General features: G+C 33.0%; 2 protein-coding genes across 2 annotated transcripts in view; one reads left to right on the top strand and one right to left on the bottom strand.

Moving 5' to 3' along the window:
* The window catches only part of LOC110020657 (glucose-1-phosphate adenylyltransferase large subunit 3, chloroplastic/amyloplastic), a gene marked incomplete at its 5' end in the record, with an annotated part of 74079 nt that extends 62167 nt beyond the window's left edge, over positions 1 to 11912 (top strand). The window contains 5 exon segments of the mRNA XM_020718831.1: positions 4758 to 4844; positions 9717 to 9821; positions 10551 to 10657; positions 10749 to 10809; positions 11727 to 11912. Coding sequence (XP_020574490.1) covers positions 4758 to 4844; positions 9717 to 9821; positions 10551 to 10657; positions 10749 to 10809; positions 11727 to 11828 — 462 coding nt within the window.
* Positions 11913 to 13622: 1710 nt separating this feature from the next.
* Positions 13623 to 23020, bottom strand: part of LOC110020782 (DDT domain-containing protein DDR4) — a 29410-nt gene continuing 20012 nt past the window's right edge. Inside the window, exons 10-12 of the mRNA XM_020719002.1 lie at positions 15552 to 15594; positions 15270 to 15449; positions 13623 to 14933 (exon numbers count right to left, since the gene is read on the bottom strand). Coding sequence (XP_020574661.1) covers positions 14183 to 14933; positions 15270 to 15449; positions 15552 to 15594 — 974 coding nt within the window. The 3' untranslated portion in view covers positions 13623 to 14182. The remainder of the gene's footprint in view (positions 14934 to 15269; positions 15450 to 15551; positions 15595 to 23020) is intronic.

Genomic DNA, 23020 nt, shown 5'->3' with positions numbered 1-23020 from the left:
CACGCGAACATATTTTTTGAGCCGAAATTATAAACGAGCCGAACACGAGCTGAGCATGGCTCGGTCGTGTTCGGCTCGTTTACACCCCTACGCAGAAATCACACACGGGGCTGGGCATTTTAATATGATTGATTTTGAATTTTAAAATGATTTGGAAACTTGAGCTTTCAAAATTTAGGCTCTTAGGATTTAAAATATCGGAACCTGAACTTTTAAATATTTAGGCTCTTAAGATTTTAAAAATTTTGAAGTTTTAGGCATTTAAAATATAAACTTTTGGAGCTTAAAATTATTAAAAATTGGACATTAAAATTTAAGCTTAGAAGATTTAAAAAATATTTTGAAATTCCGCTATTCAGACTAAGACTCCTAGAGCTTGGAAATCAATTCAAAATTGATTTTTTTTTTTAATTTAGGCTCCTAGGGGGCGAAGAATAATTCAAATGTGGAGCTTTCTTAATATTTGAAATTAATCGTCAGTCATTGGATTCACAACATATTTACAAGTGAATAGAATGCGGTATTTTATAAAGCTTAGAGTGAACCTCTACATGCATCAATATATTCATTCAAATAAGGTAAATTTATATAAATTCAAGTCTTACATGTGATTCAATTCATGATTTAAAATTATGTAAATTGTCTTGAGATATGTAAAGCCGTCTAAAATAGTCAAATATGTGAAATTTAAATTTTTGCATGTGCTCCAACTAATATGTTGAATGATTAACTACTGGGTTCGAAAATGTTGCATGATTGATCGGGCATTCTTTTCTATAGGATATGGTTGTAAGGCCCACTTAACTAGTCTGATTCTCCTCCTTGTCATAATGACTGTAGCTGATGAGTTTAGTAATTTTGAAATAAACATTTAAATTCTAAAGTTAAGAATTTGTAAGCCCAAATCGCCAAGTCTGATTCTTCTTGTAAGGACAGGAGGCGACATGGCTTATACCCTAAAAAGATGAAATTAATTTTTCCCTTCAAATATAAAATTTTAAAGTGCTTAACATTCTGTTAATGGTCGTGTTGATTGAAAATTTCGACCAGAGGAGTCAATCTTTTAAATTAGAATTTTCAAAATAATAAATTCAAGCTAAAATTCAACCACTTAAAAGCTAAAAGCAAAAAAAAAGTATATCCACCCTCCGCAATAGTTTGTCGAGGGTGTAAATTTTTGCTTGACTTCAACTTACAATAAGTGAATGTCATATCAACTGTATCTCTATATTCATAATCAAAGTAATTGCATGCCAGCAACAGTTTGTCGAGGGTGTAAATTTTTGTTTGACTTCAACTCACAATAAGTGAATGTCATATCAATCGTATCTCTATATTCATAATTAAAGGAATTGCATATCAGTAAGGACGTGATCTGGTCCTCTGTTCACATAGTTTCATCACTAAATAACACCACAAAGTAGTGATGACGATCAGAGCTCTTTGACCAGGTGGCTGTTCCCAAATGACATCATTATATTATGGTCATGGCCACAATCTATATGTTCCTTGATGGTTTTCTATCCTTTGAGTGTGAAACATAAGGGTACAAGTGATTGACACAGCCTTTCATCAGCTAATGTCGACTTAAATTTGTCTCTCTAAATAAATATCCACATCAGATCTATAAGGATAACTTGGAAGACGCAACTCATGATTGTTAGCAAGGATTTTTCAGTCAGGTTGGGTCGACTACGTGTTTTAAGTAAGTAGATCAGAGATCACGACAACACGGGATGACGGAGCTGTGGGATCTTGATCAGGTTTTGTCTTCATTTCCCCACAATCTATTTTAAATTTCAAATGATATATTTTTCAATTTAAAATATTATATGTTTGTTGCTATTATATGTTGAATATTCAATTATTAATGACTAGCTTTAATTGAAAGTGTTCTTCCAATATCTGGAGGGTTAATTAATTGTCGGGGTTTGAGGCTACGGGAAACCTCGAACCCCAAACCAAAAAGTTCACGCTAAATGAGGGCGAAATCTCTGGGTAGTTTCTTATCTATAATCCAATCCGCGTTCTAAAAATTTGACCCTCCAATGCTTTTTTCAACAAATGAAAAATAAAAAATATATATATGTAGAGAGAGTCCAAGGTAGTGGTCGGAATTTTCGGAGCTCACATAGAGATATAAGAGAGGTTATAAGAGGAAATGGTGTATGATGGCTGATATTAAGAGTCTATTTGATAAAGTTTTCTTCCTATTTTGAGTTTCAAACTGTCATCATAGTTCTTTTTGAAGAATTACTTTCTTGTTGTTTTTTGAAAAATTTTATGATGAGAAGTTATTTTTTAGAACGATTAATTAAGTTGTGTGATTTCATTTGAAAAAAAATAAATACTTATAATTCACACCACAGTTTTCTAAGAAAATTTCTTCACCACAACTTTACAATCATCATAAAAAGATTCAGCCGTCTCAAATGCACTTTAAGTGTATGTATGGGGCAACATTCTACGTTTGGCTACTAATTTATTATTATTTTTTTTAAATTTCTAGGTGGGAAGCTGATTTTGAAAACCATATCTTTTAGAGTATGTGATTAATGTAAGAAAATTGCTGATTTTTTCAAAAAAGCGACTATGTATAACTCCTATAGCAGCTTTCAAAGAAATGTTTTCCCTCCAACAATTTTACAATTACTTAAATGTTTTCCTAACAACACTGTAATTGTCGGGGTCCCAAGCCTCAGAAGTAAAAAGTGGAGGGTTGCGTTAGGTAGTCGACAACCAACGCAAAATTTGTCGAAAAATCATAACTTGAATTTTTTTTATCATTGTGTAAATGCTAGGGCGTCCCCTAGAAGCGACGCGATGTATGATCTGAATACAATGAAAAGTGTTCGAAGGTCGGTGTCTGGGTGTAGTGTCAAATATGCAAGTGTTCTCACATTACAGATGAATGCGGGTAAAGAAGTTAGTCCATGAAACTAATATTAGGATAGGATCTTGAAATATATATACTCCCATGGATAAACTAATATTACTAAACTCTTTAATATTATTTTAAAAACTAAAAAGATGTCTGAGGAGTGGAGGAAGAGTATTTTGGTCTTCATTTTTAAGAATAAAAGGGACGCTCAAGTGTGTGCAAATTATAGAGGAATTAAGTTGATATGTCATACTTTAAAATTATGGGAGAGGGTAATTGAACATAGGTTAAGACGTATTACAAAGATTTCTCATAATCATTTTGGATATATGTCGGGCAGCCCTACTATGGAAGCCGTGCATATATTGAGAGGTTTGATGGAGAAGTTTAAAGAGAATAAGGAGGATCTACATATGATTTTTATTGATTTAGAAAAAGCTTACGATATGGCTCCAAGAGATATCCTTTGGAGAGTTCAAGAGAAGAAAGGTGTTGATATGACTTATATTCAAGTTATTAAAGTTATGTATACTAGAGCTGTTACTTGTGTTCGAACAAAAGAAGGATTGAACAAATATTTTCCTTTACATCAGGGATCCCATCAGGGATCCGCTTTAAGCCCATATCTTTTGCTTTAGTTATGGATGCTCTTACTGGACATTTACTGGAGGATGTACCTTGGTGTAAGCTTTCCCCTGATGATATCCTTCTGGTGGATAAGGCTAAAGAGAAAGCTCCGTAAAAAACTTGAATTATGGAGGTCTATATTGGAGTCCTAAAACTGAATACATGGAATGTAATTTTAGTAGTAGTAGCTCTACTGACAGAGTTGTAACTGTGCACTTTAGATATCTCGGGTCTATTGTTCAAAGTGATGGTGATATAGATGGGAATATAGAGAATGTTATTAGTAGAATTCAAGTTTGTTGGTTGAAGTGGAGGAATGCTTCGGGCCTATTGTGTGATAGAAAAGTACCACTTAAACTGAAAGGAAATTTTTATAAGATGGTGGTGTGACCTGCAATGCTCTGTAGCACTGAATGTTGGCCTTTGAAAGAGAAGCATAAAACTAAGTTAAGTGTTGTCGAGATGAGAATGCTTAGGTGGATGAGTGGCTTTATACTTTGAGACAAAATGTGAAATGAATATCTCTGTGACAGGGTTGGTGTAGCTCAAGTGGTGGACAAAATTAGAGAGAGACGTCTTAGATAGTTTGGTCACATTAAACGTCGACATTTTGATGATCAGATTATAACAATAGATATTTTAGATTCGACTTATATTAAGAAAGACAGAGGTAGACCTAGAAAGACTTAGACATATTGTATAAAAAAAATGATCTTAATTTATTAGAATTAAATGAAAATATGACACTCAATAGGACCCAATGGAGAATAAGGATTCATGTAGCCGACCCCACTTAGTGGGATAAAGGTTTGTTATTATTGTTGTTTAATAAAATGCTAAAGCTACTCTAAATGAACCATGCGTTAGTAACATAAGCTCTAGAGGTTTATTTTCTCCTTTGAGTTCTTTTCTTTTTTTCAATCCTCAAACTTTCATCTTTTTATTGACAATTATAGGGTGACTTTACCTCGATCTAACACTATGGGAGATGCTAAATTATAAACCTTACGAGTTTTAAAATTATTAACTTTCGGAACTCTTACAATAATCATATACCAAAACCAAATAGTCTTAAACTACAATTTATAGTGTTATAATCAGATTTTTTCGAGTGTACTCCTTGAAACATTAATGACACTAACTGTTATTCATAGCCTTTGTAACTATTGCAATGTTGATTAAATTTTTACATTTTCATCACTCATAAACAACGTAGTATATCTCTTTTTTGGCTTTCTTTAACTTGCAGCCTCCTAAGTTCTGCTTTTATGATGCAACGAAACCAATATATACATCACGAAGAAATTTACCTCCAACAACAGTTGACAATAGCAAGGTAAGTACTTTATTTTTGTCGTGTGATTAAAATATGCATATCATATGCTACTCTTTATGTCAGTATTATTTTTCCAAAGTAAGCATATGAGTTCAAATTAAGTTTTTTTATTGGATATTTTTAAAGTACCCTCATACTTGTTATTTTATTATTCTATATTTTCTATGTCAACATCTGACAATTTTTCTCCAGCTACATGATTTCACTTTCTCTCTTGACCTATTGATTATGGTCAAGTAACATAGAGACCATCCCCTATGTGCCTCAAAGAGAAGATCAAATCAAGAATTAAAATGTCTTTTTAGCATCTTTGGCATCCTCTCTTCTTATTGACTTTGAGATGGTTGCCTCTCTGTTGTGTTACTCTTTGATTCATGCTTCTAGGTGCTTGGGCTTTTGGTTTGCCTCCAACAAAAAGGTGTATGTGTTATTCTCATGTTACCAGAAAACACTACAATTTCATGGATGCGATATTTTTTGAAAATCAATCCTTCTACCATGCTCAATAGGAGAGTCCAAATGAATATCAATTTTGGGATGCACTTGATGACACCTATACGGCCTCACCACTTACTCCACCTGCCCTCCTATCCTGGTTGAGAATGTCCAACCAACCCAACCTGACGTCCATAATTTATGTGTGTATACATGGAGAAGAAAAACTTTGAGCAGGTGGAAGACAACTTGCAAGGATGGAATTGCTCAAACCAAAACCTGAGTTTGTATTCATCTGAAATTTTGGGTCAGGAAGAGCCTAGTACTGATGAGTTATTCCCTTGTCTGATGCAAAGAGTGTTTGTAGCTTATAGGACGATATCCTCATCCTACAAAACTTTTGTTTCTAACCTTATCGTGTGTAGATTTCTAAATCCATTCATGAAGCTCTTGAAAAGTCATAATAAAGGAAAGCAATTGAAGGGGAGATTCAAGCACTGAAGCATAATGGCACATGGATTCAGACTAAACTCCCTCAGGTTAAAAAACCAATTAGATTCAAATGGATGTTCTATATCAAATACAAAATTGATGGGGTATTGAGATTCAAAGTCTGACTTGTTACAAAAGATTTCACTCAGGCCAATGGGATTGCATATTATGAGTCATTCACAACAATTGTCAAATTAACATTATCAAAGTTCTCCTTTCAGTAGCAGTTAAGAAGGAATTGGAACTGCATCAACTTGATATAAAAATGCCTTCTTGAACGAGGATTTGGAAGAAGTATATATTTAGATACCCCCATGGCTTGAGAATGATTCCAACAAATTCTTAGTATGCAAACTCAAGAAGTCTCTTTATGAGCTTAAGCAATCATTAAGAACATGGTTTGAAATGGGTTTTGCTAAAACTATGAGATCTAATGGATATTCTCGAAGGTCAACCTGATCATACCCTGTTCATAAAATATACTTGGAGAGATAAGATTGTTGCACTGATAATATATGTGAATGATATGATTTTTACTGTTAAGGATGAAAGGAGATTTTCAACATCAAAGAAGTGCTTGTCATTGAGTTTGAAATCAATAACCTAGAGCTATGAGATATTTTCTAGGTATGGAGATAGCAAGGTTCAAGAAAGGTATCATTATATCACAGAGGAAACATATCTTATATCTACTAAAGAACATAATGACGATTGGATGCAAGCATGTTGATACCAATAGATCCCAACAAGAAGTTTATAATAGAGAAGAAGAATGTGCATCTTTGGATAAAAGAAGATATCAAAGATTGGTAGAAAGACTCATCCACTTATCACATGCGAGGCTAGATATTTTATATTTTGTCAGCATTGTGAGCCAACACATGAATAACCCAAATGAATAGCATTTGGAAATAGTGTACAAGATGCTCAGATTTCTTAAGAAAACACCTAATGTGCATCTTTGGATAAAGGAAGATATCTAAGATTGATAAAAAGACTCTTCTATTTGTCACATACGAGGCTAGATATTTTATATTTTGTCAGCATTGTAAGCCAACGCGTGAATAATTCAAATTAATAGCATTTGGAAATGGTGTACAAGATTCTCAAGTTTCTCAAGAAGACACCTTGTTAGGGATTAATTTTTTGAGAAAATCAGAAACAAAGAAGCAGACATCGATACTAATGCAAGTTGGGTTGGGGAACTCACTAACAGAAGATCCACCACAGGTTGTTACTCCTATGTATGGAGAAATCCGGTTACATGGAGTTGTAAGAGGAAAATTGTTGTTTCTGGAAGCAATATTGAAGTAGAGTATACAACACTCGCCTCAAGAGTATCTGGATTTATAAATAATTAAAGGAATTAGGGTGCGCCTCTGATAAGCCTATACAAATGTTTTGTGACATTCAAGCAACCATCGGTATTGCCAAGAATCCAATGTATCATGACATGACCAAACATGTTGAAATTGATGGTCACTTTATTTCTGAAAATGTTAATGATGGAGTTATACAACTAAGCTACATTCTAAGGCACCAACAAATTGTTAATGTCTTCACCAAAGTTCTTCCTTTAAGCATGTTCTTAGAACTTGGCCTCTACAACATCTACGACCCAAGTTAAGGGGGAGCGTGGAAAGCTGAGAAGTTCAATTCTTCCATGGTGGGTCTTCTGGCTGCTTCACAAAATCATGAAAAGATTTGATTGGGGATATCTTTGGAAATAGTTTTGCTAGTTTTATTTTCTTTCTAATTTAGACTAGATATATTTGGTAAGTTTGTGAATTAGGAGGGATTGCTTTCTTTATATGCATGTACCCTACATGTGAATATTTTAAAAAAGTATTTTTTTTGTAATAATATATATATATGTATATATATGTATATGTATATGTATATATATGTATATGTATATGCATATGTATGTATATGTATATGTATGTATATGTATATATATATATGTATGTATGTATGTATATGTATGTATGTATGTATATGTATGTATGTATGTATATGTATGTATGTATGTATATGTATGTATGTATGTATATGTATGTATGTATGTATGTGTATGTATGTATGTATGTATGTATATGTATGTATGTATGTATATGTATGTATGTATGTATGTGTATATATATATATATATATATATACACACACACACACACATAAATGTTGAAAATTGAATGGAAGCCCCTCTTCAGTTGTAACTTAAAGACTCATATTCCTTTCGACACAATCGAACAAAACAGACGAGAGAACACGGGAGGGATCCAGAGAGAAGAGACTGTTGTGCCCTAGCCAAGGAGAAATCGAAGAAGAGGAAGGAAAGGGCAGCAGGTGGCTCACGTACGGTGTCGTTTGACTGCAATATGGGAATTGGAAGAAGGAATTGAGAAATTTCAGCCTGAGGAAGAACATATCGATAGAGATTTTGATGTGGTTGCTCGCATGAGGAGTCGACGTTATTATTGGTTGTGAGTCTGTCTAAGATTGACAAGCCGACATCGCAAATGTGAAGAGAAGACGCGGGACGAGCACGCAACACCACTTGTTGGAGGAAGAACCGAGCAGCTTGTGCAAGGAAGAAGTCACGTACTTGCAGAGCAAGGAGATCGATGCCCTAGCATGGCAAAGCCCCTATACTCAAAGGAAGAAAAAGGAGAAGACTTGGTGTGCTCGCAGAAGAGGTCAATGGGCTTGCTTGCAAGAATGAGGGAGCTCGCGCAAGAGTTAGGGCGACCGAGAGTTTATTAAGCTAAGAGTATAACTATGATGATTTTTTACAAACTATCTATAAAAACTTTATGTAAGGGCATATGGCCCTTTCAAAATACTTACAAAATCCATCTAACATATGTTTTAGATTGTAGCAAAATAAGTAAATGGAATTAATGTGGGGTCCTAAGAAGAAAATTAGTGAACAAATAGGCGTTGAGGCTAGAGCTTTTACAAGGGTAGTTGTGCAAATTAGAACTAAAATCATATGTAACACTCATTAAGAATAATTGAAGAAAAACGATTCATAAAATCAATCCCAAATATACGGGGTAATGGTATACACAAGTCATTTTTAAAAGTTTTTTATTGTATATCCTGAATATTCTTCCAAAATTCTATAAGATAATTTGCTCTATTCAAGCTATAGAGATTATCTTATAGGTTTTGAATATCAATGGAATTTTGTTATTTGGGTGATCAAATCATTAAAAGGAGTGAATGTTTTAGATATCTCTGGTCTCTTGTTTAAAGTGATGGTGATACAGACGGGGTGGTGTTATTAGCAGAATTCAAGTTGGTTGGTTGAAGTGGAGGAATGCATCAGGCATATTGTGTGATAAAAAAAAGTATCGCTTAGACTTGAAGAAAAATTTTATAAGATGGTCGTGAGACTTGCAATGCTTTATGGCAATGCTAGGTGGATGAGTGGCATGAAACTAAGCTAAGTGTTATTGAGATGAGAATGCTAGGTGGATGAGTGGCTTTACACTTGGAGAAAATGTGAAACGAATATATTCATGAAAGGGTTGGTGTAGCTCCCGTGGCGGACAAGATTAGAGAGAGTCATCTTATATGGTTTGGTCACAATAAACGTCGACCATTTGATGCTCTGTTTAGAAGAGTAGATGTCTTAGATTTGACTTATGTTAAGATAGGTAGAGGTGGACCTAAAAAAACTCTGGAATGTTGAATAAAAAATGGTCTTAATTTACTAGAATTAAATGAAATGTGACGCTAAATAGGACACAATGGAGAAAATATGTTGTGTAGCTGACCCCATTTAGTGAGATAAATGCTTCTTTTTGTTGTTGTTGTTGTTGTGCGGTTCCAAAACATATGTTTTTCTTTCTATCTCATAGTTTTTTCTCCCTGATAGTTAAGATATTGTTTAATTCTTTTTCTCCTCTTAACCTGATGATCAAAATACATGCTTTTCAGATTGTTGATTCTATTGTATCCCATGGAAGTTTCTTGAGCAATTGCTTGATAGAACACAGTGTGGTCGGTATCCGATCCAGGATAAACAGTAATGTTCACTTGAAGGTAAGAATTATAATGAAGAAAAATTGGATTATGATAATTATTTTTTGATCACGGTCAAGTCTCAAAGTCATCATATTTATTTCTAGATGAACTTTGCAATATAATTTTTATCGTTTGTTTATGTTACTCATTTCAAAGCAAATCTAACGGACTTGAGATTTATAATGATCAAATTTTGATGAGTATATATTGACCCAAAAAATTTTCATTCTAATGATAACTATATATTCAAGGAAGCCATACATTCATACCGCGTAATTCCTATGTATTTACATATCTAACACCTAAACTTCAATTTTTACATATACCCATGCATGAAAAAGTGTAATTCAATTCTAAAAGATGAAATAGTGGTATTTTTGATATAATATGAAAGATTGGGCGATATTAATGTACAAAAGCAAAGTTTATGTGCTTGATATGTAAGGAATTGGGTAGTATGAATGTAAATGTCTCTACTTATATTTTCTATCTTGTGTACCTTATATATATGCCACATTATCTATGCATGAACAAGGAGTATTTCACTTCTTAAAAGTTAAAATGACTGTACTTTTGATGTAATATGAAAGATTTTGGTGGCATAAATGTAAACAAGTAAAAGTTTAGGGGTTAGATGTGTAAGGAATTGTGCGGTATGTATGTATGCCCCAAAATTTAAAGGATCGACTCATTACTTATATCTTCCATTTTTTGTACTTTAAAACCTTTGGGGCATTATTTATGCAGAATACCGTTATGCTCGGCGCCGACTTCTATGAAACTGAAGCAGAAATAGCAGCATTGCTTGTTGAAGGAAGAGTTCCTATTGGAATAGGAGAGAACACTAAGATCAAGTGAGAACTATTAAATTTCTAAACACACTCTTAACCATATACTTTTAAGCACAACATCAAAGGCTTGTTTGTTTGTGTTGATAATTTGCAGGGATTGCATCATAGATAAAAATGCAAGAATCGGAAAGAATGTGATGATTTCCAACTCCGAGGTATGACTTCTCTTCGCCGGAAAAGTTGCGTTTTGGAACGACTTAACCAAAATTTTTTTGGAAGATTTACATACATATGACTCAATTTATATGTATTTACATATCTAACATCTAAACTTCATTTCTTACATATGTCACCTTACCCATGCATGAAAAGGTATATTTTACTTTTTAAAAGTTAAAATGTTGGTATTTTTGATGTGATATGAAATATTTAGGTGGTATAAATGTAAAAGCTATGTTTAGAAGTTAGATTTGTAAATACAAATAAATTGGTTGGTATTTATGTAAATGCCCCGCCCCAATTTTTTATTAGGATGGGCTCTAAACTCATTAGATTAGCAATTTAAGGGTGTAACTGAACCAAACTAACTCATGAGTTGGCTTGGGCTTGGCTTGATAAGTGGCTCGTGAGTTAAGCTAGTTAAACTCAAGCCAACCCTGACTCAGACTCATTAGCTTATAAGCCAGCTCGTTTAAAAAATAGATTAATATAAAATATTCTCAAAACGTATTAAATTTCAAGACTGTATTAAATGATATTTTATATTTTATGTCAATTCATTTCTCATCATTTATCTCTTAATTGCTCATTATATTTGTCAATTTATTATAACACTAGTTGACTAGCTTGAATTAATTTTGATTTTCCTCTTTCATAATAAACAAGCCAACTCGAACTCTTAGAATTAAAAGCTTGAGCTCGAGCTTGAATTCAATTAATTAATCCTACTCAAGCTTGGGCTGAGGATGGCTCCAGCTCGACTTGGCTCATTTAAACAAGCCGATTCAAATTCATAGAATTAAGCTCGAGCTCAACCCGAGGATGCCTCTAATGCAATGAAAAGTTTGATTAAATTTTTATATATTACACTCAAAGTAAATTTAATGATAATGACATTCTTCCTTTGTTGCAGGGCGTGCAAGAAGCAGACAGGACTGCTGAAGGGTTCTATATTCGCTCGGGTATTACAGTTATACTTAAGAATTCAACAATACCCGATGGGTTTGTAATATGAGACTGAAATATTTACCATTTGCAAATAATTGTAAAATATTTGTGGACATAAAGGGCCATTTCATGAATAAATTTATATTGTTTGTAATTTATTCAGTATATATACATTGTTGTTTTGAGCTTTAGAAATTCTTACTAGTGACCAATGGGGCATTTACATACATACCACCCAATTCCTATGTATTTACATTATCTAACGCCTAAATTTTATTTTTTAGAAAATTGAAATGCACCTTTGCATTCATTGATAAGGTGGTATAAATGTAAATATTGAAGTTTAGGTGTTAGATGTGTAAATTAATAGGAATTGAGTGGTGTGTATGTAAATTTTTCTATTTTGAAAGGGCATTTGCATATATTCCTCCAAATTCTTATGTATTTACACATCCAACACATAAATTCAATTTCTTACATTTATGCCACCCAAATCTTTAATAGCACGTCAAAAATACTACTATTTTAACTTTTAAAATGTGTAATGCATCTTTTTATGTATAGTTAAGGTGGTTGCATATATGCAAAAAAATTGTAAGCTTAGGTGTTAGGGAAAAATATTACATCATGACTCCTAACGTAGTGCTATGTTCGGAGTCCACTGATATGCGGACATGTGGCTTTAAGGAAACACACGTCTGGTCTGGTAACACAGAAGAATATTCTCTGTGTTATTTCACGTTCTTTAGGTGTTATTGTGGTGTCATTGATGTATTATTGTGTTGTTATAACACTGAGAAAATTCCCACAACACGATAACACACGAAAACAACCACAATAACACCTGAATAATGTGGAATAACACAGGAAATATTTTACCGCGCTAAAATGATTTTTTTTTTTTCCTATCACCTCCACGTGACGTTATTTCATTGGACTTCAAACGTAGCTCTACGTTAGGAGTCCTAATGTAATATTTTTCCTAGGTGTTAGATACGTAAATACATGGGAATTAATTGATGTGAATTTCATGCTTTGCAACATGCCCCCTATCATTCATTTAAAAATGTGATAAATATGATGCTAAAATGTAATTTGTTTGAATTGCTTGGACCTTAGATTTATTTATGGCAGCTATAGCAATAGGAAAAATAAAACAGTGAAAATATCATAAATCTTTAATTGTGTTAATTGCATGTATACCAGTTAATTTTTTCTTAGTCATATATATATATATATGAATGCAACTATAAATTCAATTTTAATAATCATTAAAAGTACATTAATCCCCAAACATACTTCACAATATCATATACTATAAGATAATACATGTAAATTACAAAGATAATAAATCAATAAGCATCAATTATGTTTAAGTGAAACAAAAAAGATACGAATGACAACCATAAAATAGCCAGACAAGCACAGCCTTGATTTTGAAAGAGAACTCACTACAAACAATTAATTTATTTAAGTTCCATGTTTTTAGATATTATATTTACACGCATACCGCACAAATCTTGTGTATTTACATAACTAATACTGCAAGTTTGCATTTATTACACATTAGCTTTATGAAAATTCACTACTAATACTTGCTATTTACAAATCAGCCACCTTCCATTCATTTCTCAAATTCTCACTCAAATATGAAAATTCATGGCAAAACCCCAACTAGTATTTTACATTTTTATTAAATTCTCAATAATTTGACGGTGGCACACGTAAATACATTCATTCGATAGTTTAAAAAACTCGCCCGATAGCTTAAGTTGTAAATATCAATATTTTGGGGAGTTTGTATGTAATTATCTCAAAATATAAAAACCCCAACTATTATGATACATGTTAGCAGAAAGTGGAGGAAAAAAACCCTCAATACTCTTTAAAATTCTAATTAGATAGTTGATGCTTACAAAGGCATAAAATACAAGGCTCATACTTGTATTTAATAAATCACATATAAATTCCTGAACCTTAAAATATATGTTCCCAACTTTCTAGTAAGATTTTGTACCACGTTATGGGCAGGCAATGAAGGGGGGGGCATTTTACATCAAAATGTGTAGATGTAAATCCATGGAGGATAACACAAATCCCTACAATTTGTCTGACCAAGAAACAAATCAAACTTGGTCTGACAACAAAGATAAGGCATTGACCTTTCCACACATTCTTACAATCTCATATTGACTTTTTGGATGATCTTAGTAGGCCTACAGATTCCGTTTATGTCTTTACCTCGATCCCAACTTCAGAGCAGGATCTGTCGAGAATGTCGGAGATGGGGTCTCAAAATTAAGTTATCTTACCCCTGCAGCCCTCCTTGATTACTACTGCCTGTGTTCTACTTTGCGAAGAAAAAAATGGGTACATGGAAAAGATTTGAGTTATGAAGAACTTCGCTTCGGATATAATCGCCTAAATGTCATCATCTTCGTCCTTCATCGAATTGGGACCATCCTCGAAACCGGTTCCAGGAGCGAGCTCGTTGAGGTCTAAGAATCGCCTCCTCGGTACGCTGCCTTCGTGTACCGGGCTTTCAGCTTTTGCTTGTTGTTGGGATTGGGGTGCTTCACTGGTAGTCTCCTCAACTTGCATGTGATCGATCTTCTCATCATTCATTTCTTCATCTTCTTCTTCGTCGTCGTCGTCGTCCTGTTGTGAACCATGACTAGCGGATGACGGTTCTAGATCATTCATTGCATCTGAGGCGGCATCGGACACATTTGAATTATCTGCCTTTTCAGACTCCGCATCAGTATCTGAAAGTTCGTATTGCTTGTAATTTATTCGTGGTTTCGTCGAGCGTTTGCTTCGCCTGAGTCCGTTCTGGAGTTCATCTACCGATCTCAATTTTGCTCCACGTCTGCTGCGGCTTCGAAGTTTCTTGTGCTGGCGATGCTCGACTGAATCTTCACTGATACTCAGTGAATCTTCTTCGTCATCTTCTTCGTATTCTTCCTCGTCTTCTGCATTATCCTCCCAGTGATACTCCTCATCCCCCTCGGAGCTACTGGAGACCTTCTGCTTTCTATTTCTTAGATATTCGTCGTCGTATACAGCCTCTCCAACTATATCGTCATCGCTGTCAAAATACGCCTCATTTTCTGAAACGGCTTCAACAAATTCCTTTGCAGAATATCGTTGAGGTCTTTTCCTTCTTCGGTTGCTACAATTATCAGAAAAAAATTACATAAATGTCTAGAGATAATAATAATAATAATAATAATAATAATAATAATAATAATAATAAGATGCATTTACATACATATCACACGATTCTTATGTATTTACATATCTAACCTAAACATTCATATTAACATGCATACTACTCGAATCTTCAACATCACATCAAAAATACCACCATTATTACCTTTTAAAAGTGAAAACATCTTTTCATGGATAAGTTTATGGCACAAAAATGTTGTAAGTGAATTGTGTTGTATATATATGTAAATTTCCTTAATAATAATAATAAATCTAGTCCAATATGTAGTGGTGATACCTGCGATCAAGCGGGCTGCTATGGAATTCATCATCGGTCTCCTCATATTCAATGGGATTTGGTGATTGCGCATCAAATGCGTGCTGAGGCGTCGGCGAGTCACCATTCAGCCCGCCATTGGACACCGGTTTGGCAATAGGTTCTCTTTTGTTAGCTTGCTCTGGAGATATTTGCCTTTTCCTACCCAAATCAGATTCACAAGTAAACAACAGCCATAAGGAACTTAAATTATGAAAACAAAAAAAATTATACAATTATTGCGCAATGAGATAATTTACATACTTTGTGATCTTGATAGCCTCATTTATGGATCTATCATAGTCATCTGCAAAAGCATTTGATTGGAATTATAAATGAGATGAGCAAAACTAGACACTCAACCATTAATACAATAAATGCTGTCGAATATGAAATAAGAAAAAAACAGGTATATAAATGCACATATTAAAAGTAAACCAGAATAGGGACCACAGTTCACACTACATAAATGTATGGTTTCGAAATCAGGACTGAATGACTGTAGATAGCAGGATGAATGTGCTAGTAAAGTCTTGTAGATGGCGGCAAAATGTACTCGGTTGTTTCTTATTGATGACCAGTGATGAGGAAAGGTGTAATCGGTTTCAAAATGTACTCGGTTGTTTCTTATAAACAACTTAATAATAAAAAATTCATGTCATGATTTTTCGACAAAATTTACGGTGATCGTCGACTACCTAACGTAACCCTCAATTTTTCACATCCAAGGCTTGGGACCCAGCAATGACAGTGTTATGGAATTAGGTCATATTATGATAGGATCTTGGGATATAGATATTCTCATAGGTAAATTAATGGAATTAGTTGATATTATGATTCATAGAAAAATAAATATCTTATGTATTCAAGAAACTAAATGGGTTGGAGAAAAGGCTAAGGAGATTAATAACTTAGGTTTTAAACTTTGGTATTCATAAATGATTCGCGCTAGAAATGATGCAAGTGTAATTATAGATAACATATTGAAAGATAATGTTATAAAAATTAATAGAATTGGAGATAGAATTATAGCTCTTAAGATTATTGTTGACACTAAGATTTTTAATACTATATATGCTTATGCTCCTCAAGTAGGTTTAGATATAGGTTCTAAAGAAAAATTCTGGAATGACCTAAAAAAATTAATACAAATGATAACACTTAAGAAAGAATTTTTGTTTGAGGTTATTTAAATGGACAAGTCGGTAGAGTAGTAGAAGATTTTAGAAATATTCATTGTGGCTACGGTTTTGGAGTGATTAATGAATATGGTAGGGTCATATTAGATTTTGCTTTAGCGTATGATTTTTTTATTGTTAACACTTTATTCGAGAAAAGAGAAAAGTCTGTTATTAATTATAAGAATAGATCTAATAAAACACAAATTGCTTATTTTCTCATGAGAAGAAGAGATTGTCGAGAATGCATAAATTATAAGATCATTCCAAGTGAGGATTTAAGTACTCAACATCGATTATTAGTTAAAAATTATTTTTATGAATAAATTTTAAGATTTGGGATGCTTGAGAAAAATAAATTCAATGTGGGATATAAGAACAAACACCATAACAAGTGACAAAAAAATGTACTCGGTGAATCAAAAGAAAAAGTTTCAAAAAATAAAAATAGTTTGTGGAGAAATAATAATGTGCAAGAAAAGATAAAATATAAAAAGTTATGTTATAAAATTAGTTTAAATGTAAAAGCTTACAGAACAAAGAAAAATATAAAATGGACCGTATAGAGTCTAAGAGAACAATATGTGACGCTAAAAATCTTGTTTTTGGGGATCTTTATAATAGATTAGATACTAAAGCAGATGAAAATATAAGTATAAACTAGCCAAACAAAGAGAAAAGATAAGTAAAGATTTAATTCAAGCAAAGTGTATTAAAGATAAAATCAAAAAGTATTTTTCTCAGATAAATATTCAACATAAGTAGGTGAGTTATTTTGATGAACTTTTGAATGAAGCTTTTAAAAATATGAACGACCTTAGTGATCTTAATATCGTTAATAATAATAAAATATTTTATTTTTTTATCGTAACATAGTAAAAAAAAAGTTGATGAGTCTTTAAAGAAAATTAAAGGTGGAAAGTCTATCAAACTTGATGAAATTCCAATTGAAGTGTGGAAATATTTAGAAGATTTCAGAGTTTCTTTGCTTTCTTACTAAACTCTTTAATATTATTTTAAAAACTAAAAAGATATTTGAGGAGTGGAGAAAGAGTATGTGAGTCCTCATTTTTAAGAATAAATAGGATGCAAGAGAGTGTGCAAATCATAAAGAAATAAAGTTGATGTGTCATACTTTAAAATTATGGGAGAAGATAATTGAATATAGGTTAATACATATTACAAAGACTTCTCATACTCAATTTGGATTTAGGTCGGGCAGGTCTACTATAGAAGCTATACATTTATTGAGAGCTTTGATGGAGAAGTACAAAAAAAATAAGGAGGATCAACATATGATTTTTTGATGATTTAGAAAGATCTTACGATAAGGTTCCAATAGTTATCCTTTGGAGAGTTTTAAAGAAAAAAGGTGGTGATATGACTTATATTAAAGTCATTAAAGATATGAATACTACAACTGCTACTTGTGTTCGACAAAAGGAGGATTGACCAAATATTTTCCTATTTCATGTTGGATTACATCAGGGGTCGATTTTAGGCCCATATATTTTGCTTTAGTTATGGATGCTCTTACTAGACATTTACAAGAGAATGAACCTTCGTGTATGCTTTTCACCGATGATATCCTTCACGTGGCTAAGACTAGAAAAAAAACTCAAAAAAAGTTAACTTATGGATGTTTAAATTGGAGTCTAAAGGCCTTCATTTGAGTGGAACTGAAACTGAATACATAGAATGTAATTTTAGTAGTGGTAGCTCTAGTGGCATAGTCATAACTATGGGTGATCAAATTATTAAAAGGTGTGAACACTTTAGATATCTCGGGTCTATTGTTCGAAGTTATGGTGAGATAGACCGGGATGTTATCAGTAGAATTCAAGTTGGTTAGTTGAAGTGGAGGAATATTTCGGGCCAATTGTGTGAAAGAAAAGTATTGCTTATTAGATGGTGGTGAAACCTGCAAGGCAATATGGCGGTGAATGTTGGCCTTTAAAAGAGAAGCATAAAGCTAAGTTAAGTGTTGTTACACTTAGAAAAAAAATGCGAAATGAATACATTTGTGATAGGGTTGGTGTAGCTCCAGTGGCGGACAAAATTCGAGAGAGTTGTCTTAGTTTGTTTGGTCACATTAAATGTCAACCATCTGATGATTCGGTTAGAAGAGTAGATGTTTTAAATTCGACTTAGACTTGGGCATATTGTATGAAAAATGATCTTAATCTATTAGAATTAAATGAAAATATTACACTCAATAGAACGCAATGGAGACGAAGGATTCATGTAGTCGACTCCGCTTAGTGGGATAAAGGCTTGTTGTTGTTGTTCTTGTTGAATAACCTAATAATAATTAAAAATGTCCTCATGATACACTAACTGATACTAAAAATAGACTGATGATTGAGGATTAAAATAAACTTTGATTACAACAAGTCCATTGAAAAGTAAAGAATTATCCTCCATCAAGTTGAAATATGACAGAAGAAAGAATTAAAATTTCCAAACTCACAGAGTGACAGCTTTCCAAAATAACATAAACATATGAAAAATTCATCCCAAAGAAAAAGTCAAAGGGTGAAGACATCACTACCATTACCAATATCAACAGAGCTCTTCAGCAATCTTCAAAAGCATAGCCACAATTCAGAAAAAAATAATAATTAAAGCTTAGAAGTCTTAATACATACTGCTACCAATTTGATCTACCTAAATTAGTGGCCAATTAAAACTATTCTGAACGGAAGTGGATGCAAGTAGAGATCAAGTTCTCTCTCTCTCCCCCTCCCTCCCCCTTTCTCTCCCTCCCTCCCTCTTTTGGATTTGTGAGAGACTCTAAAAGAGTTAAATGACGAAAGCAATCTAGAGTGAGACGTGGGTGAGCAGTGTCTTGCGAATGATATAATGTAAGTAAGCATGCTCAAGATTGCGAGTGAAATAGGGTATATGGATGTGAATGATATTATGGATAATGCATTGCATACGTAAGTTTCATGAGTTCAAGGTGGTGGTACAAATGAATTAAGTCGCTATAGAAATTAAGAAATACTAATAAAATTTATTTTTAATAAAATTAAAATTAGTTAAGGAAATTGTAGCGATTGTGTGGTTAGTGTCCATAAAAAAAACTTTCGAAGAGATATCATCGGTTCCAAAGGACTGATAGGAAAAGGACATGATCATGAGTGGAGAAAGGAGCAACACCAATAAAAGAGTAGGCGGTAGGAGTTGGTGGAATTGGAAGGAAGCAATGAGAGCAAAGGTGAGGCAAGGAAATCCTAAGCAGAGCGGTGAACATCATTACAAGAGTAGGCCAAAGTAGAAGAAGAATGCTAGGCATTGTTAAGTAGAATTGTTTAGGTAAGATGTAGTCATAGAAAAATTTAAGAATGTGATGATCTTTTTAACAACAATGTTTTTGCTTAATATTTTTGCTTTAATACCAAATTGAGAATGAGTAAAACTCACGAAATGATGAGATGGTAGTTTTTCTTTTTTTTTTTTTAATCGCCAAGGGAAGGAATTTGGAGAAGAAGTAGAAAGAAAAAAATAAAGAAAAATAGAGTAAAGAATATTAGACAAACAAATTACTGAAAAGAAGCGAGGTAAAAAATAGAGATAAAAATATGAAGAGACCACGTCATTAGCGGAAGGGAGGAGGTTCAACCAAGAGAGAGCATGCAAAGGTAAAAACACTTCTCTGTTCATCTTCAACTGCTTAAATTACAAGATTGTAAGAGCTTATTGAAAATGATAAAAGTACCCCTAAAAAACATATAATTATACACAATGTAGTTTGTTGGAAACATAAAAACCTTTATTTTTATCTATAAATATAATTATGCACAATGTAGTTTGTTTCCACACCTTAAGATGTCATCTAATGCTCTCATAGTTTGTTTCCACGCCATAAGAAGTCATCAAATGCTCTCAATTGGTGATATTGTATCAACAATTTTTAAATGATTACCTAACCATAAGTATATTCCAATAATCACGAAGAAGATAAGAATTGGTGCAGTAGTACACTAAAAAAAAAATTGGAAGAAATCAACGACCTTGAAAATCTCTTTTAAAGAAAGGTCATGTTTTATAGAATATACAACCAAGTTGTAAGAATGATGCTGAATTGAGCTAAAATTACTCTGACTATCTAAGGCAATCATTAAATAAGCAGATTTCCATCATCTTCTAAAGGGAAAAATGAATCAAGAATTTTGGTATTTCGCCCTTGGCAGTTCAAAGAAAGCATAACCAACACTGAAAATTTAGAGATCTTAATCTACACTCACAATATTGTCGAGTTTGAATGTTGAAGGTGTGCCATTGAAGCCATCTCTTTCTTCTTCAAGCTCGAGTCTATATCATAGTCTACAAAGCTCATCAACATTTACACACATTTTACTGGGTAAGGAGCTACAGTCCTCCAAAAATCTTCTTTACTTCTCTCTAATTTGATTACATTATGCTTTATCCTAAGCCATTGTTTTATGGTTCACAATTGAAGCCTTCAAGCGACGGCATGGTTGTCACTAACATAAAGATGAAGATGGAGCCTACAATACTACAATCATATGGTAAGGAAATAAACCTGCACATCCATTTCTTCCAAAACATTTTGTGAATTGATTGAATAATCTTTGCGTAATTATTAGAAGTAAAACTGATGTAAAATTTTTGTATGGTTCAATCCATATTTTAATTAGAGTGCTCGGGAGTTGCTTATTTGCAAGTATTAAGAATGCAAGTGTAATTCAATGCAATGTATGTAAATAAAATGCATGTGAAACACTCAGGGTTATCTGATTAGCAAACCCAGGGTAGATTAATATGTGCGGATCTGCCAAATTATTTTTTTATTTGGTTGGAAGTAATTAAATCTAATTCTAAAAAACAAAAACAAAAAAACCTATGGCAAAACATTGACGCAGAGTTGGAAGTTGCGAGTGCAATGCAAAGTCAATCCATTGGTGAAGCTCGATCATGAGTAGATGTTTCAAGGAAAGCCAAATGTTTCACGGTGTTGCCGATATTGCAACGAGCTGGAGGCTGCGAGGTCGGCGAGGTCACGAGGAGAGCTTCATGAGCATAAGAAAGATGGGCAGAGCCAAAGTTCAGAAAGAAAGGGTGGCGTCAACATCACACGAAAAAAGTCGAGACAAGAGAATCCGACATCATGCACAGAGCAACGACTTTTAAATTTGCTCAAATTGGGAAAATTCTAAATCCATAAAAAATCAGTTATTTGAGGTATTATAAATTCAATGGAGAAATACTATGAATTTGACAAAACACTTTAAATTTCAAATGCAACACAATCCTAATTCTTGCAACCAAAAAGCCCCATAGGTTGGATTTGATTTATCATTTAGCAACCAAAATTACCCAAAGTTTACAGACTTTCATTGTTGGGTTAATGTAGGTTAGCATCAGCTAAAATTATGAAACTGAAATTCAACTTGTTCTTTTTATTTAAGTATAAGATACCATTTATTTTATCATGTCATTGCCAACATCTTTCCAATTAATTTTTAATAGTTGCCGAACAACTAATTTTTAGTTTATAAAACTTTTAGAGTGAATTAAAGGAATATATTAATTTAGAAAAATCATGAAAATGAATTTTTAAGAAAATAAACCTTAGAAGTAAAGGAGTTGATAGTGAAAATGAGTCGCTTAATATTGCTAGAAAGTAAACAATGACAACATGGTTAGATTTGTCAAGTAAAGTTGATTGACAAAATTCTACTTATTATTAAATTCAACAAATTAGCTTTATTGAAGTAACATCAATTCTTAATTTGTGCATATTGGTTGAAGCGTTCGCTGAAAAGGGGTAACTCCAAATATTAGAAATGATATAGCTCATTCGACATATTTGCATAATTATTTCTCTTAACTTCACCAAGTTTGGAAGCTAAAGGGTGATAATTTTTCTATGAAAGGTTACAGGGTGATAACTTTCCTATGTAAACATTCTATTCATGGGTAGAATTTCGCCTACAATTATGGATTGGATATGAAAATCTATAACCCACATGACAAGTATCATCCAAGGTTGCTTTTCTTAATTAAGGTAAATGCCAAGAAATAAATATCTTCATACATAAACTATTGATTCCCTTTTCCAAGCTGAAAAGCATATCTAAGTTTAGCCAGACAATGACTTTCTTCTATTCTTCAATTGCTATATATTAGTAACACCAATTGAAGACATTCAAATACCTATGAAGGCAATAGTCAACTAGGTATTATACAAACTTATTTTTGCAGTTGCATGAGCAAGCACAAAAAAGATGGTTACGAAGTGTTTAAGCTTGCTTCGAAAACAAGAAAATATGAGATAGTATTTTGGTGTCAGGATTGTCATGTCTTTCGGTTTCTACTTTAAAGAGAAGTTAGGATGATAAAATCAAAAAGGAAGTGGTAGATCTTAGTCTCCCTGATAAATCTAAGAACGTGTACCTTTTTTCAACACAGTATTGTATTATTTTATTCTTTTTCTATTTAGATTTTGGGTGCCTGCTTATAATACATATGTAATTTGTTTCTTCTTTCAATAAGAATGGTAAGCGTCATATATATATATATATATAT

This window comes from Phalaenopsis equestris, unplaced genomic scaffold (assembly GCF_001263595.1).
Source record: "Phalaenopsis equestris unplaced genomic scaffold, ASM126359v1 Scaffold000107, whole genome shotgun sequence".
NCBI classification, from domain to species: Eukaryota; Viridiplantae; Streptophyta; class Magnoliopsida; order Asparagales; family Orchidaceae; genus Phalaenopsis; species Phalaenopsis equestris.
The sequence above is the reverse complement of the archived record's forward strand: the minus strand, read 5'-3'. Positions and strand labels throughout refer to the sequence as shown.